This window comes from Ylistrum balloti, unplaced genomic scaffold (genome assembly GCF_031769215.1).
Source record: "Ylistrum balloti isolate Yb309-2 unplaced genomic scaffold, AGI_CSIRO_Ybal_v1 Utg369616, whole genome shotgun sequence".
In the NCBI taxonomy this organism is placed as follows: Eukaryota; Metazoa; Mollusca; class Bivalvia; order Pectinida; family Pectinidae; genus Ylistrum; species Ylistrum balloti.
The window spans coordinates 1,451,937-1,464,910 of record NW_026781889.1 but is presented as its reverse complement, the minus strand read 5'-3'; the positions used below and the strand labels follow the sequence as shown (position 1 = coordinate 1,464,910).

General features: G+C 34.8%; 1 protein-coding gene across 1 annotated transcript; it reads right to left on the bottom strand.

The window, feature by feature from the left end:
- Positions 1-1,192: 1,192 nt before the first annotated feature.
- Positions 1,193-12,738, bottom strand: LOC132548654 (uncharacterized). Its single transcript, XM_060212535.1, is given in 9 exon segments — positions 1,193-1,426; positions 2,859-2,940; positions 3,778-3,937; positions 5,549-5,681; positions 6,017-9,701; positions 10,196-10,301; positions 11,899-11,965; positions 12,318-12,659; positions 12,661-12,738. Coding segments are annotated over 9 exon segments (4,887 nt in total).
- Between the last annotated feature and the right edge of the window lie 236 nt (positions 12,739-12,974).

The following is a 12,974-nucleotide window of genomic DNA, read 5'->3' as shown; positions in this document are numbered from 1 at the left end:
AATGCTGCAATGAAATTTAGATAATAGTCAGCATTGGTTACCACTGTGTCAACACAGCTAGGTAGCATTGTCTATGTAAGTACATTGTGGTTGGGCATTTATATTACTGCAGTATTCAATGCAGTAACTATGTTAATACTAGGTCACATTTAATAGCTTACATGAAGTAATCAACATCCACAAAGTTGGATACGCATTCTGAATCTTAATGAATAGGTATGAATAGTGAAAATTCATAGTTATGCTTTTTTCTACTTATTTAGAAAAAAGTCTTTCTGACAATTTTGGAAAGAATATTGATCAGTTAGAAATTTTGAGAAGTAAACCACTTATTTTGGAATTTTGGATTTTTCTCAAAATAAATCCTACTGAGAATGGGGCCAATATTTCGCCATATAGAGTCCCCAAAAAAGCCAGAGGTGGTTTTATTTCATGAATATGATTCATCTACACCAAAGATCCTTTGAAGCCTGGATTCTTACATGCTCAGAGGCATCAATTGGAAAATGTAAAGGGAATGTAATTACATCTGAACTAACACAATTTGTATTGAATTTTACTCAAAACACATGAACAGAAAATGTTAGATCAGGACTCCAAACAAATTAGAAAAAAAAAAAAAAAAATTGAAAATTGAAATTTTAAGCACTACAGTTGTTAAATTTCATAAATTATCAATAAAATAATGATGAAAACCTTTTTAAAATCAACATTTTAAAAAAAAATAATTCTTGTTCTTCGTATGAAAATTGTTTTACTTCAGTTTTAATATAACTGGAATTTAAAAAATGATGTGGCCAATATTCAAAGCACCAAATTTAACGAAAAAAAAAAGAGTATTTTTAAGAAATATACTGGTTTAATATGCTATACTATTCCAAACATACTAATATGGTTTTCTGAGCAAAAGGTGAAGCATGATCACACAAGAATGTTGTGTGCACTGGTTAAACACAGAATAGCTTTAATTTTACACAAAACATACATAATATAACATTATTAAATCTATCTTAACATCATAAGAACAAAAATTTCAAAGAGAACTAACAAAATACAGCACACAGAAACTTTGTTTTTGGCAAGTTATCAAAATTGACTGCAAAAAAGTAATTTTTACCATGACTGTAAAGAAAGCTTTCAGCTGTAACAAAGCAATCCAACTTCTCTGCAGTATGACTAGATAAACACACAGTCACGATTTATTTTTTGGAGTGTTGCTAGAGGTAGTCTTTCTGGGGAAGGTTGAACATTTGTTGTTCGTCTGTGAGGTTTTTACCTCACCCTGCGGCTTTTGCAGGGTTGATTTTCCTTTCTCTCCCATCCTCATTTGCGATCTCCTGCTGTTTTTGTTGCTTGCTTTTGCATCAAAATATGAAACTTTCTTTGTCTGCATGCCTTTTGGCTTGCATTCACCATCCTTTACCACCTGAAATAATAAGAGCTGTTTGAGACCAGGATAGCTCAGCATATTAATTCACAAACAAATTTACTTCTTTTCATAGAAACATACAAGATATGGTTCAGTATATTGAAAAAACTTCAACACTAATGCTCAAACTATTTAAAAACCAACTGCCTAATGACATTTGGGATCCAGGACTTCTTAAAAAAATTTGTAAAAAAATCTAAATTTAAGACTTTTACCCCTTTTGAGACCAAGAAGTATGAACAAAAAATACAAGAGGTATCTTTGTATCCAACATTGCTTGATCTTTATTCACTCTTTAAAAGGATCTTTTCCCCTTTCCTCTGGTTTTTCTCTACATAATAAGAAATTTGAACATTCCTCTGAAGAAATGGCGAAAATAATCTATAACGGCCAAATCCAAGATAGTCACCTGTTGGCAATTTTATGTTAATGATCAGTTCCAAAATCAGCATGGAACAACTAAGGACCATGGGAAACCTACAGATAAAATTTGATAAAGATCCATCCGTACTTTTAAAGAAATAGCAATAACAAACTTTCAATTTAAAAATCCAAGATGGCAAACTGTCAGATATTTTGTTTTTATGATCAGCTCAAAAATCAAACTGGCACAATCAGGGACAAGGGGAACCTAAATGTGAAATTTGAGAAAGATCAATCTAGCACTTTTCCAGAAAAATCGATAGAAGAATTACTCATGGATGGAGCATTTGTGATCCAGTACTGATTGAAAGAACTTATTTCAAAATGAAGGAATTTAACAAACTCAAATTGGAAATCTCTCCTTAAGTAATCAATATACTGCATTGACCAACAGATAGTTATCATTCACAAAGTTCATGAAATTCTGAACTTTACTTACCAACCAATTTTCCCTAAGTTCCTGAATACATTACGTCACAACATGGATATATATATATGTAGATCTCTATTCATTTCGTGTCAGATGATTTAACTTGGTGCCTGCACATTTTTGGTTTTGTGTAGAGGACTTTCTTGCTGGTTAGAGGAAAATTATGAGGAATTCACAACCCAAATTATTGTTCTCGATAGAACAACACAGAAACAAGATAATATTGGAATATTAGCAGAATCTTAATCAGAATTCATAATCATTGAAATGAGAGCAAAGCATGAATAAAAAGATTTCAAAATAAACACTTAAAAAGTGTAAGGAGAGTAATTTTCTACTTCATCAACTACCACCGCCAAGGAAATCACCATCAAACCAAGTACAATGTGACAAAGTCTCAGATGAGATCATGTTTAATAACGAAACCACAGGCACACTAACAATTAAAGCAATGTATTTCAGTATTCAGCCTTCAAATCTCCCCTAGGAGAAAGATCTGCAGGTTTCAGGCATATATGACACATAAATTGAAATAGAAATCAATATTTTAAATAACAAACACAAAAATATAAGAACCTTTTTTAAGTCTGGAAAGTCATCAGCTTGAAATTCAAATTTTGAACCCTTTGGTTTACCACCTGCAGCCACACCTTGAATTCTGAAACAATAAAAGTTCATAATGATGTTAAATTAATTAAAAATAATTTCACATGTACATATACTTCAAATTTTTCTCATGCAATTTTCAGCATCATAGAAAAGAGGATTAAATGCAATGTCTAAGTAGTTATGCAGACAATAGGGATAAGCAACTAGACAAACAAAAACATACTGATTCAGAAAAGTAAATTTTTATGTCCATTGTAGCTGAATAACAAATTCATGAATCCATTATGAGTATATCATAAGTAGTTCTGGCAAATTTCTAACACTTGTTACTGATGATTTACTTCTGGTTTGCAGTAACATTGTCTGTCCCTCACCCTGTCGAACGTTATCTTCATTTTATTTATTTTTTCCTTAATTTTGATAAAGCTTAGATATAATTGCTTTTACACATGAATTAACCTAAAACCTATTATCTTTTTTCTTAAAACCTATTATCTTTTTTCTTATAAGTATAATTACATATGTATTGTTAATGAGCTTAATATTGAATAACATTTAAAATTTGGTTTTTTTATGCTTTAAATAGTCATATTTGAATCTATTTATCTAAAAGTACACATATACATGTATTGAAATGTTCTTGAATGCATGCAAGACATGTAAAAAAAATGTTAGTTGTTATTTCAATTACTATCTATTACAGATAAAAGTAGGAGGAGAGGAGAAAAAGGAGTCTATAATTGTGCAACATAAATATGCTACTGCTTTCTGACATTTAAAATTTTTGTGAAACCAAATTTACAGCCAGAGCTAGCCCTATACATTAATAACATCTGACCATCACCCCTGTAAACAGCAATCTACAGGTTTCAAAATATTTACTGACTTTGGATAATATCCATGCAGGAATGGACACATCTCAGCTTTGAAGCAATCACCCTCTTCCCAGAACCTGCAGGTGATATTGGACACGTCATGGGCAAATTTACAGTCCATCCGTCGACATACTCCTTCCATAAAGAAGCTACATGGTTTCTTTTTTCCACCTAAATATATTATGACATGGAGAACAATATAGTGATCGACATTTAAAGTTTAGGTGTTGAGAAAGAATTTTTTCAAAGAACTATTGATAACACATTTCTGGTCAGAGTTGATTTGGAGATGTAAGAAATTATTATCTTCTTGACAGCCAAAGGTGTAGGAAATGTAGACATACCATATTTTCTGGATTATAAACTGTGGCTTTTGTCCTCAGCAGTCGAGTATGCGGCTTATATGTGGACAAAAAAATGGCTGAATGGTGAAAAAATGAAGGCCTACTGTACCAGTACAAGATGCCATAAACCTGTTTTTACAAGTCCACACGTTTGTGACCGAAAGAAACCAATTGCAATTGTATACTAAATATTTGTAGACTGCAATCAAATAATATTCCTGTGGATTTGACTAATCATACCTGCTAATATGCAACACAATAATATATTATTGCCTTACATGGTTCCTTTACAGCAGTACATGCAAGAAAGTGTAATGGATGTTTACAGTAGACTATTGCACCTTGGAATCCATAGGTTAAGGGCGCCGATGGAGGCAACAACAAAAAATCATATACATTTGTATTCTATTACTTAAACTTTTGGGTAGCACAACACATGTGCTTATATAGGTATATTTCTGCATGTATATTTTATCTATTTATTAAATACAATTATTATCCAACTAAGAGAAAGTAAATTCATAAGTTTTTTCTAAAGACAAGCATAGCACATGCTATTTAATAATTAATGAAAAATACTTCTGTTGGCCCCACCATGCCCGTTTACACACTGATATGCTTTGCAATGCCTATTTTCATAATAACAGACTCATATACCATCAATGGATGTTTAAATACATGTACTGGTTCCTTCATTTTGTTGTCAAACTGTTTAACTTACATCGGAGATAAAGCTGTGTTGCTAAACATATATCTCAATGCTATTTGACTAAAAATTCTTCACTAGGTCTTAAGGTGACAAGGTCAAATTCAAGAATAGCCGTCATGTTTGTTAACGATGTTGGCAGGTTTGATAGAGTTAATAAAAATATATTACAGGATATAGAAACTTTATCAACATGCAATAGCCTTCATTAATGTTTAACAATACAGACACTGGTGGAGAGGTTGTAATACTGTATGTAATGCCAGGCCCTACCTGTGCTTTAGCAATCATTGAAGGCCCCTAACAAGTTTGCTATTTTATGTATTTTCAATGACCAGCTTAATTCAAAAATACATCCACAAAGTAAAGGAACGTTCGAGCAAAATTCATCAGTAAATTTTATTAATGTTACACTGATGATTCGATAAACTGCCTTCCATTATCTGTTACCCATATATCAAACGTCAACAGTAGTGGTCACCATATCGTAAGAAAGGTACGGCTAATATGTGGAAAAACAGAAAAACGCTAAATACTGGCTTTTCAGCTTATATACCAGTGCTGCTTATAACCCAGAAAATATGGTACACATGTGTAAGTACTGAACCTCTCTTGTACAGGTAAACAATGTTCTGCTGCAAAAATTTGTCATTTACATCTGCCATGAATACCATGTTATGACATGGAAGTTCAATGTGTAACACTTCTTCATTAACCTAGATCTTAAAATACCTGGCCCTTTCAATGAGGATTGCAGAGTCATATCTTTTTCATCCTGTTTTCCTTTCAGCCACTCTTTTTCCAGATCTGTGGAAAAGACAGCTTGGCTCGGCATTGGCATGAAAAGCTGGGCGTCATTATTTTCCTAGTAAAACAATAAATATCATTTTGTTCTTTTCCTCCTGTATTTACACATGTTATGTTATGCTGCAGTATTTCAAACCAATATATAGTATCAGCAGATAATAAAAATGTGTCTGTTGAATTGAATTGTACTAAATGTACCGTAACTACATTGACAGAATTCTCAAATGCAAATATACTGTTTTCAAACTAACATCATCTTCAGAAGAAAATAAAATGAAGTGCATTTCAAAAATGCATGCATTTTTAAATCTTCACAAAAATACACAACATAGCCACAAAAGTTAACCAGTCCATAAAACGGTGCAACTTTTGCAAATATTTGATTTTCCTTACCTGAAATTCCATATCAGAATACATGTCTGGATTGCCACTGTCTGCATGTGCCTTCTTTTTCTGGTGGAAAACAAGTTTCACCTTTATAACATCCTCATCCTGCTGGTTAGATTCAGGTTGGGGAGCAGTAATATTTCCTCCCTCCAAGGCTTCTTCACAAGTAGTGTCAGTGTTTTCTTTTGGATAAAACCTCTCAGAATACAGAAAATTTGAAATATTTCCATCATCTTCACTTAATGTACTTGATCCTTTCTGAAGGAATTTGTTACCAACTGGTTGCAGACTTTCTTTCACAAAATCTCCCATGCAAATATTGTTCTCTAAGGCAAAGAAATCTGTTGAAAAGTTAGGCTGTGAGAGCTTTCTCAGTAATGATGGGACACAAGCTTCTTTTTCAGAAAAATGTTGATCCATGAAAATTTGTTCTTCCTTGGTTTTACAATCTTGCCCTGTACTCCAAACACTTTGTGAGGCTGGGTATTCATAATAGTTTGTGTCGTCTAGTAGCTCTCCATCACAGTAATACCCATTCAGAAGCCATTCTTCTTCCACTTGGTGCATCAGAAAATCTTCCCCATCTTCATTCTCATCATCTTTCCCGTCCTCTTCCTCTTTCCCAGCCTTTGCATATTTCAAATTTTTTCGTATATGAGCCTCGTTTAAACACTGTAAACCTAAACCTCCTTCAACCTTATACATTACCCAGCCATCCTCCCTCGTGAATACTTGCTTCTCTCCAGAAGACTTCTCTACTGTAATACATTCGAAGGCATTATCTACAGGAACACATTCAACTGGAGGAACATATCCTTCTTGATATTGATATCTAACATTCCTTGAACCTTCAATCCCTGTATCTCCTGTATCAAAATCTTCATAACCAGAATCTGTACAAGCATTTTTCACATCCTTGGGAACATTTTGTGGTGTATTTTGTTCAGAGACTGTTAAGCTATCAACATAGCCATAGATGTCGAAATCCTCAAGTGCATTCTGGTCAAACTCTGTACAAATACAAGCTGTGTCATCATCCTGTTCCCAGTTTTGGACTTGGGCGAAATTTCCGCATTTGTTACATATATTCCCATACTCTTCACAATCTATGTATGGTTCTCCATGTTGATATGCAATGGAGGTATTGGTTTGAATGTATTTATCATGTTCCTTCCTAAGTTTAAACATGGGTATGAAACTCTCTTCACTTGAGTCAGATCTAGCATCTTGAAATTTTTGATAGGGTGTTTTTGATGTTTTTGGACAGCCACCAAATAGATCACGTAAATGGAAATCTGAGGAGGAAACATCTGAAACAGTATCACCAGGCTTTCCAACAGGTGTCTGGATTGGCTGAAAATGAGTCTTAGGGGAGAAAAACAAGTGTTCTTTTGGACTGCTGGAGTCTGTAGCCTTCTTTTTTGGTGTATGCGGCAAATATTCATTCAGAAATTTAGGTTCATTCTGACTGCTATCTAGATGGTATTGCTGTAGATTTGGTTCACTTACAGCATGCTGTATTCTCTTTGGTATGACATCCTGAAACGCAGAGTGTTCGGAAGGTACAAGTTCAAAGCTTTTAGAAAGATGAGAATAAGAAGATACAGATTCTGGTTTCGACTTCAGTGATGAAAGCTCATTCAATGAAAAACTACGATCAAAGTCCCTTCTGCAATCTTTTGAAAACAAGTGTTGATCGCCTCTTTCTTCATCACTATCATCATTCATGAAAGCACTTTCTTCTTCAGAAATTAAGGAGAATGTTATCTGGGGGATAAGAGTGTTAAGAGATGCTTCATCATCTGAATGACCATTTCCAGTAAAGTTCACACTTTGCATAAAATCAGGTTCAGTGTGATCGAGGTGCTGAAATGGTTTCCATGGATATGATAATCCAAGCATTTTCTTCCCTTGGTAGTTGACATCCCATAGCTGTGATGCCTTTCCACTAAAAGCTAGTTGTGACCCATTATGCCTTTCCCAACCTAGAGTAGAACTATCATCACTATTATCATCTCTACCAAAAAGGAATTTCTTAGGCCAGTCATTCATTAGAGTTGTTTCGCTGCTGCTAACTGGTATGGAGATTTTATGATCATCTGAATTGGAAGCTGGAGACAGGTCTGTTGCATGGAGGGAAGCATAGATTGATGAAACTGGATGAGTAAATAAATCATAGTTTGGGACTGTTGTATTCTCCTCTGAGTTGGCCAACGTCCATTCAATGTCGGGTCTGTGCTCTGTCATGGTTGTCACTGAAGCTGACGAATTGGATGAGGTAGAGGATTCACTGTTGGACTTTAACACTGAATCAAACAAAGAGGATAAGGATTCTGTGGAAGGCAAGTCGTCTTCTCCAAATTGCTCATTGTTAATAAACATGTCACCTTCAGATGTCTCGGAGACCAAATGGCAAATTTCTTCCTGGTTTTTTCTTATGGTCTTGCAACAAATACTTTGAATAGGAGATGTATAATTTGAACCATTTTCAAGTTTCTTTTGTTCTGTTCCATCTTTGTGTGACATCGCAACTTCTCTGAAATCATCTTCAGTAGCAGTCCAAGGGGATGATGATATGAAATATGATGAATGATTCGGATTGGTGAGGGTATCTGGAACAAGTTCCTCTAAAGGCATAATAAGGATGTCCTTTTCTGGTAGGCTTTCTTCCAACAGATTTTCAAAACACTCTTTCTCCACCATCAATGACTGTAGACCAAAACTGTCATCATTATCTAGGCTTGCATCATGCTTGGTCCAATTTCCTTCCAGCTTCAAATCTTGCAGGCCAAAGACATTGCTCTCCATCAATTCTGACTTTCTATCATTGTTCTCTTCCAGACTTAGCAACTGCAAACCAAAGAATTCTTGAATATCTTCATGGTCTTTTGTAATGTCAGATGTCTCTAAGACAGTTTTTTTGCTCTTCTTTACATCATCACAGTGTTTGTCAGAATCATCCTCCATCTCGCATTTTTGTGATTGGCCGATTGTGGTGCTTTGAGTGTCACAATCATCTGCCTTATTGAAGCATTCAAACGATGGATAACTGTGGCGTTTATACAGTCGTTGATGAAATGGAGTAGAAATATCCTCTGCTTCAAACAACTCGTCAAACGGTTGGGTATACCAGAAATCTTTTTCCTGCAGTTCTGGACTGAATCGGTCCTCTGAAAGAGAAGCTGGTGCTGTTCTATAAAAATGTCTCTTCCCCTGGAAATCATATGCATCATGTCTCGAATGTGGAAGAAGAATTTCTTTCAAAAGGTTTTCAACTTGACTACACAGCTCCCGCTTTTTGTCAATAGTACATTCTTCATGGTAGTCGATAGCAGAATCTGATGCATAGTTCCAATCTTGAGGCCAACTAGCAAAACGACAAAACTTCCCAATGCTATCATTCTTTTTTCCACCAAGTCTTCCATGATTACGAGCTGATTTCTTTTTCTTATTATTTTTGTAAGACCTTGGTTCGCTTCTTATTTTGTCTCCTTTTTTTTTATCTGATCTTAATCTACTCTCTTTCTCAGATTCATTTCCAGAGTCAAAATTAACACTGTAGCTTTCACTAGATGACTTCGTGATAGGATTCTTCCGCCATACATCAACACTATCTTTATTGTAGGGTGATGAAAACTCGTAACATTCTGATTTTTCCTGTCCATGCAAAGCAGGAAAAGCTGCGTAATACCTGTGAAGAAAACATAACTACACTTTACACAAGGTTACACAAGGTTACACACGGTAAAATTAGATACCATATGAAACAGATCCTAATTCATAGCGGTAAGTTGACAAGAATTGTGTAAAAAAAACACTCAAACATCAGATTAAAAACATGAAAGGACCATAGAACAAAATCAACGTCATGCTAAATTAAGACTTAAGTTGTAGGCCACAGTGAATGAGAGAGGTCTTGAATAACGCAGAACACTGATATATATGGGCACAATCAAGTTGTGACATACAAGTGCGGGAATGAAAATTATTTGTCCTTCAACCTAGACTGATGAAATGTTATGAATATAGTCATACATCAAAATGGAAACAGCAAATAATGTTAGACAGTTACTTCTGTGATATGAAAAAAAAAATAACTTCGATTTAAATTTCAATAATTTGATTCTACAAAGATGCGAAAATCATCTTCTTTCAGGTGCAAGTTAGGACCAAATAAGTATAAACCTTTCAGCTGGATCTCCCACTAATTCTGGGCTACTATTTGATGTGTCAGTGTCATTGGTACCAGTGGAACTATCTGAAAGCTGCACCACTTCTGGGTCATCCAAACCTGGAACATACAAAGTATCAGAGATATAAAATTGTGTTGTATATCCATAGGTCCAGATCATAAAACAAATAACATGATCAACTAGCTATATATACATGTGTACTTTTAAAAATCTGCATTAAATTGCAAATGTACCTGGTATTTGAAAGCTTTAGAGGTGCTCAAATTAAAAGCCATGAGACAAAATATGCATGAATAACTAACCTAAGTCTGAGTCAATGCTTCTAAAATATGCACCTTGCAATGAAAAAATATCTTCAGCATTTGCCTGCATTCTATCCAAGTTTAAACAACCACAGGCATAGCTTAAGAAGGACATAGTCATTCAGATTCCATGCAAAGGCAGCCAAGTTATAGGTATGATATTTCGCTGTGATCATTTGATAGAATGTTTAAATCAATATGAAGGATGGAATATAAGAAGTGATTAGAGTCTTATTAATAAATTTTATTTTGAAAGTTTTAGAGGCGAGTTCCAGAAATGCTGGTTAAAGCAAATATAATGATGTTTCTGTGGCAACAATTTTTGTAGGACTTTAAACTCAAGAAGCACCATTTCCAAAATCATGATGAATCTGGTTACAATGAGATATAGTGGGTTCTTCAAAATTGGAGTGCTACCAATCAGACTTAAATATCTGGATCTGAAGAATCAAAGCATGGCAACCAAGAAAATATCAGGTGGCACTATTAGACAATTTGCTAGATGTGTGTGGGATATATTTCAGCATTTTAAACTATATTTAAGTATATTGTACACAAAATGCAAATAGAAATTGTGTTTACATTAACTGCTGCCCCATGCAAAGACTTCAAACCAAATCTGAATCAAAAGAAATTACACTCAAGATTTGAATTTTCCTACTTAATTATAAAATCTTCCATCCAGTCAGTTTGACCCAGTTTTGCCCTGCACCCCTTCAAACCCTACTTTTGGACCCATACAACAGCCCCTGGGGATCAGTCGAGGGCAATATGTGAATCTCATTAAACTGTCATCTTAAACTAATAATTCTAACCAGGTTTTGAACTATTTCCAATAGAAAATTAACAAATAATTTTGGTAAAGCATCTTAAGGCCATCCATGAAGAGTTCTTGATTCTGCCATACCTGGGACTTGAGAAGAAGATTTTTGAAGTTTCAGTCATTTGACCCTTTTTGACCCAGCCCCTCAGGACTCTTGGGGTTTGGGAACATATAATTTACAATTTTGGTGCACCATTATCCATTGAAGGTTTTTGTAAAATTTCATCGAAATTGGTTCAGGATTTTTCCAGAAGAAGTCAAAAATGTTAGAAGAACCAATTTCAGCACCATGGGCTTTTTGGTTATTGTGAAGAAGTTTTCTATACATTTGTCTCCTATACCTTGAAAGCGAGTCAAGGTCATTCATATTAACAAACTCATTAGTCCTTCATCCCAGCATCACACAGTCTCAATATCAGCACCCTGTGCCTTTTGGTTATTGAGAAGAAGTCAATTGAACAGAAAGTTTATGCACGGCTGACGACACATGAGGACTGATGAAACATACTGGCTATATCTTTTCTTGACCCAATGGGTCAGTTGACCTAAAAAAAACTATGTTTTGCTTACTTGCTGGTTTACAAACTTCTTTTAGCTTTGTACACAACTCTTCAACCAAAATCTCAATGCCAGTGTCCTAGGAAGAAAACACAAGATATCAAAAACAAATTTACCCTTGGCAACAATGGTTAATGGATGAAAGTTGATGTTTTCTTTTTAGTCATTATCCAGTTGAAGTAAGTTTCAACATCAACTGAAATTCATTTAATATGATGTAATTAACTTAATAGGAGCCACACTTTGACTCTGAAAGAGATGTAAGATAAGAAATACTTGGTGAACATTCAATAAATATTCTGAATATGGTGATATAGCTAGATACAGATAATCATGATCATAAGTTCATAAACATGACGTGCAAATTAACCATTTTCAAAATATATGCCACTTTCTCCAGCACTTATAAATATTTATCCAGCATATCTCACCTCTTCTGGCACAACAGCCTGAAGACATTCAATAACAGCACTCTTTTTCCTATCTTGTCTTTTTTCCAAATTTGCTGGATTTACTTTCTCTTGTTTCTTGACTTTGCCTTTTTTGTTCATCTTAGGTTTATACTTGTTAAAATCAAAGTAGTCAGGACAGTCAACCTCTTCCTCATCATCTTCTTGTAGTAGCTGAATTATGTGACGCGAGTATATCATGGAGTCAATACCTCTGCTCTCCAACTCATTCCCCAACCATGTCTGGACCGATGGCAGATGCAAGGTCTCCATGTGTACCTGCTTCTCCAGGTACCTCATGAGAGCAAAGCAAGTTCGTTCTTTAGCCTTCAGTTAATATCTGACCTTTAGGTCTACAAAAAATAGACGGAATCCATTGGTTTGATATAGTTACCGCCACCATAGAAAATATTGAACTGACTCAGACATCTCTGATGCCTTCTGGAGTTACTGCCGGCTCCAAAAAATGACAAATGGATCATGATGAAATGTTATCGTAGCTGCCGTTGACGTGATACTGATGTCCTGCCTTATTCCAATTCTTCAACTGTACCTAGGCAAAGTACAGTCCATGAATGGAAGACTGCAGAGGAACATCTTGGTTCATTTAGGAAAAAGGCCATATCTGCAAAAAAAAAA